General features: G+C 32.6%; 1 protein-coding gene across 1 annotated transcript in view; it reads left to right on the top strand.

Moving 5' to 3' along the window:
* The window catches only part of HELRODRAFT_103772 (hypothetical protein), an 8,987-nt gene extending 6,699 nt beyond the window's left edge, over positions 1-2,288 (top strand). Inside the window, exons 17-24 of the mRNA XM_009031272.1 lie at positions 8-42; positions 151-299; positions 399-571; positions 761-1,068; positions 1,200-1,428; positions 1,534-1,795; positions 1,827-2,167; positions 2,233-2,288. Coding sequence (XP_009029520.1) covers positions 8-42; positions 151-299; positions 399-571; positions 761-1,068; positions 1,200-1,359 — 825 coding nt within the window. The 3' untranslated portion in view covers positions 1,360-1,428; positions 1,534-1,795; positions 1,827-2,167; positions 2,233-2,288. The remainder of the gene's footprint in view (positions 1-7; positions 43-150; positions 300-398; positions 572-760; positions 1,069-1,199; positions 1,429-1,533; positions 1,796-1,826; positions 2,168-2,232) is intronic.
* The last annotated feature ends 3,159 nt before the right edge of the window (positions 2,289-5,447 follow it).

Raw genomic sequence — 5,447 nt, 5'->3', positions numbered from 1 at the left:
CGATGAGTTCGAAAAGTCAATAGGTTACAAGTTCAAGGACAGGTTAGTGCTGCTGAGTTTGCCATATCTGTGCCATCTTTTTCTGTATAATCATTTTCTTATCACCATAGATTTTTATTCTCATCAATGATTGCAATGCTTGACCACAAGGTCCTACCTGCTGCAAGCATTCACACACGCTTCCTACCATTACAATGAGGTAACCGATTGCTACCAAAGATTAGAATTTCTCGGCGACGCCATCTTGGATTACGTCATCACTAAACATCTATTTAAAGATTCCATAGAACATTCTCCCGGTTCGTTCTTTGTTTGTTTATTTTTCTTTGTTTAATACAATTATGTTTATTTGTAGATAGATGCACTTGTATGCTTTCGTCTATCCATCTTGCTTTCAGGCATACTAACGGATCTAAGATCAGCCCTAGTGAACAACAACATCTTCGCCCTGTTGGCTGTCAAGTGGAATTTCCACAAATTCTTAAAATACATCGGGCCACAACTATTTTACGTCATCAGCAGGTTCGTGTCATGGTTCAATGAACAGGGAGAAGATGCCATCTTGGATGAGGTTTGTTCGTGACGTCATCGTTGAGTATGTATCTGATTGGACGATTGGGGGTTCACTGATTGATGCATTGCTCCATTATCTGTAATGACCACTTTACTGACTTTCACAACATCATCATCATCATTTCATCAACCAGCCATTCAATCACTCAACCATTCTTTCAACCAACCCACCAACCATCTTTTTTAGTTGGAGGGCGAGTCGCACAACCCACTAGACGCAGACAACGACGACGAAGCGCAACCGCCGACCAACAATCGCAACAACAACAACCAACCAGCCTGCGAACTCGAAGATATCGAAATACCGAAAGTGCTCGGCGATATATTCGAATCTGTGGCCGGTGCCATCTACCTAGACGCCAATCTCTCGCTGGATGTCGTCTGGAAGGTATACAAGAGGCTCATGGACAAGTACATCACTGCTTTCCTCGAAAAAATCCCAAAATCCCCAGTTAGGGAATTATTGGAGGCTGAACCGGAAACGGCTAAATTTGAGTTAGATGCATATTTTAAATTCATTCATCACTACTCACTTGGCGATGAAAAATTATCTCAACAAAAATAAAACTGATTCATTAATTAATGATAATAATAAAAAATTCATTTAAAATTCTTTCCCTAATCAGAAAACCGGAGCGAACAATAGACGGACGCGTGCGAGTGTGCGTCAACGTCGTTGGCAAGGGTAGCTTTAGAGGCATAGGAAGGAACTACAGAATCGCCAAAACGGCCGCTGCCAAAAGAGCCCTGAAATACATCAAGATGATCAGTGGCAGCAGTTGCTGATTGCGATTAGTCGTCTGATCGTGTAATTAACCAATGTATTGATTGATTGGTTGGTTTTGTAATTGATTGGCTTGATTGAGTTTACTGACTGTACGATTTATTAGTTCATTTGTGAATTGTCTAGTTGATTGATTGGTCTTTGATTGATTGGTTCTCAAGTCGCATGACTAATTGATTGGTTTATTGATTGATTGAATGATTGGTTGATTGATGGATTGACTGAATGGTTGATTGATTGGATGATTGGTTACATAAAAGACTAATTCAACTGTCTATTATAAACCATAACGAGATAATAGTTAGGTTAAAGTACGCACAAGAACCGTATCATAAGGAGCGTAAATAAATAACAAAAACGAAAAAATCATTTCCATTATTACTGTTGCAATTTAACGAGAATGATATTTATAATAATTATTATTATTTATAATAATTATTATTATAACAACTATTATTTATAATAATAATTATTATTTATTATAACAATTATTATTTATAATTATTATTGTTTATTATAACAATAATAATTATTATTTACGCTATCGTCTTAATGAAAAATTAATAAAATTTATTTATTTTGTCTGAAGACGGTTCTTTCTTTTCCTATTCTTCTTTCGTTCTTTCTTATTTACATTATTATTTATATTATTATTATTTATAATAATATTATTATTGTTGTTGTCGTTATTATTGTTATTGCCATCATCATCAGGATTTTTAGGGTGGTTTAAAATAAACATAGATTGGTCTCTTTCACCGTTTCGCTTCTTTTTCTCCCTATTATTATTGCTGTTATTATAATTATTATCGTCATTATTATCGTTGTTATTATTATTGCTATTGTTATATTCATCGATATAACCGTTATTATTGTTATTATTATCATTGTCATTGTTGTCGTTGTAGTTTTTCAATAAGAACTTATTGGCGATATTTTTCGACTTCCTCAAATTCACTCTCACAGTTTTTCTCATATTTCTCATATCACAATCGCCTATCATCATCGCTACTCCCCCATCTTTATTATTATTATTCTTCTTTTTATTTTTCTTCTTTTTTGATAGCATTTTGAGGTCTTGTCTGAGGGCTTTCAGTTTATTGAGGCATGGTTTTAGACCTTTGTACACGATTCCTTGCTTGAGTTTTACTGATTTTAAATCTTTCAGAATTCTCTGCAGTTGGCTTATCGTTGGGCAGTCACTTACTGACAGCGTTAAATATCTGTACTCGTCTGCCGTTAATGGCGCGAAACTTTTCCCGACCCTGTCTCCGTCAGATTTTTGTTTTTTGGGTTGGTTTGTTTCGCCACGGCTATGGCCGTCTAACAAAAGTAAGTTGTCTATTTTACGCTTCAGCTTTTTGGTGCTGTTTAGTGGCGTCAGTGTTTGTGGTGGGTTTTTGTCGAAATTTAAGTTACTACTGGTAGTAATGTTAGTATTTGTGGTAGTATTCGTATCTAGGATAGCAGTTTTAAGATTAGCATTAACATTAGTGGTCGTAGCAGTAGTAATATAAGAGGGTCTAGCAGTAGTTATTGTAGTAGAAGGAGTAGAATTGTTGCTGTCATCATTATTGAGTTTGTTCGTTGTTGGCGCTGTTGTTGATGTGGTTTGTGTTGTTGTGGTGGTTAGTTTATGGATGGATTTCAATTGCTTGTTGAGGAAGGATTTTAACGTTGTTGTTGCTGCTGTCTTGTTGAGTTCATCCTGCAAGGTTTTCAAGTTCTGTAAGAGAAATGCGTTATTACCAATATATAATTAGTTAATTGATTGATTCATTGATGGTTATCATTTATATAATTATCCCCTTTAATTTCGTTAATAATTTATTGTGATCGGTGCCGAATTAAGATTATTAGGACTGAATTAATATCATTATCATTGCTGAAACGTCATCATCACCATCACAATCATCATCATCTCCATCACAATCACCATCATCATCTTCTCTCACATCAGTGACGTAATCATTAGTGATAATAAGTTCACACATCAAATCATCCAACGAGTAGAGGCATTTGCATAGAACTTTTATCAAAGAATCCACCAAAGAGCTGTTAACAAAAATAATATTAATATAATTATAGCTGCTATAAAGGATAATTGTTTGTAATTTCAACACCCACACAAAAACACACATTTTTTCATTTTTATATATATACTACCTTATTTCATTCAATATAAATGTTACTAGTGATAATACTATTTTAGAAGCAGTGAAAATTGTAGAAATAGCAACAGTAATATAGCAGCAGCAGTAGTAGTAGTTGTAGTAGTATTAGCTGTAGTAGTAGCTGCAGTAGTAGTAGTGGTAGTAGTAGCAGCAAGAGCAGCATTAGTAGTTATAGAAAAAAATTAGTAAAAACTTTAAAAGAAACCTGAATTTAGAAACGGCCGCAAAGCAAAATGTCATGTAGTGTACGAACAAGCCATTGGATATCTGCTGTGCTATGTAGCTGTATTTAAAGGATGAAGTGAGTGGAAAATTTAATATTATTTTTATTAATAATAATAATTATTATGCATTTGTGAATGTGTATATGTATGCATGTATGCACGTGTGTGCGTGTGTACAACTTCTAATATTGTAAACAACCAACCAGCCAGGCATTCATCTGGCTATTTAATCAATCAGTCAATCCAATATTCAACCAACCAACCTACAAGCCAAGATACATATATCAATGATACTACCCATCTGATTGATAGTATTCAAGATACACAGCATATCATACATAACTATTGAAGAGGATGGTAGATAGATATCTTTTGTGTTGATACTGTATCGACTGAAATGTTTTATATTTATTTTACTATTTTAGTCATTTTCATAGGTCTTCAATTGTAATCATTATATCAATAAATATATGAATATATCTCACTGATAAAGTTTGTATTATCACTCAATCATAATTATCATGAATCATTATTATTATAACTATTATCATCATCACATTATAATTAGCAGCTAAGCTAAGATCTAAGCTAAGCTGCTACATCACCATTATTTTCATTATCGCCATCATCATCACAACCATCATCATAATCATCGTCATCGACCTGGGTATCATCTCTTTCAAATCATTCAGCTGATCGGCCAACAAAGTTAAGCCACATTTAGACCACATGGTGACAGCCTAGAATTATTAATTTTTAAATTCAAACATTGATAATTTATATTTAAAAGGTAAATATTATAGATGTATGTTGTTATATTCTATCATAATATTACAAATTAGGCTAAAATTATGTTAGTTTTATGTAAATTATCACATAAATAAATTTTACAGAAATTTCATCATAGTGTATTGTATGTATATTTTTATGATAAATTATGTCATAGTCATTTGAATTTTGAGTGAATTATGCTAGTTTTATGTAAATTTCATGTAAATTAAGTCCTTAATATGTAAATTAAGACATAATTTTTATATTTTGTATTTATTTTTATAAAAGTATTTTAACCTGTTTGATGAACCTCAAACACTTCTCTCTTCTCCATTGATTTTTGAATTTAAAATGAATTTTTTTTAAAATGGCCGACTCCGAGTTGACCTCCAAATCATTCTTCAATATCTCTACGGTGTCGTGAATGGCCGATCGGATGTCTCGAAGTTTGGCTGCGTTGATTAGTAATTAGTGAAATTTAGAATTAGTGAAAAATAGTAAATTAAATTGGCTCTGAGATTTTTTTAATCAAATTTTTCAATTAATAAAAACATTTTTTCCAAATTAGTGGAAACAAACTGGCATTAATGACGTCATAATCGTACAAGTTGGATGAAATGGCAGGTTTGATGAAAAAATTCATCGTGTACTTTCGAATAAAAACAACTTTTAAAAATTTTTTATCGCTTGGCATAGACGTTATACAAACATTTTATTTATACTCTCAAGTACATTGTTCTATGCTAATATTCCATATCAGAAATAAATTTATAGAAATATCATACATATATGTACGTTTATATGTTTGTGTATACATATAGAATTAGTTTTTTTAAATAATAAATGTATAAATATACAACAAATCAAAGCCGGATTTAAAGAAGAGTAGGCAGGGCTTTTGCCCCGGGCCAACCACAGAGG

The sequence above is a fragment of the Helobdella robusta genome (genome assembly GCF_000326865.2).
Source record: "Helobdella robusta unplaced genomic scaffold HELROscaffold_71, whole genome shotgun sequence".
NCBI lineage: Eukaryota > Metazoa > Annelida > Clitellata > Rhynchobdellida > Glossiphoniidae > Helobdella > Helobdella robusta.
The sequence above is the reverse complement of the archived record's forward strand: the minus strand, read 5'-3'. Positions and strand labels throughout refer to the sequence as shown.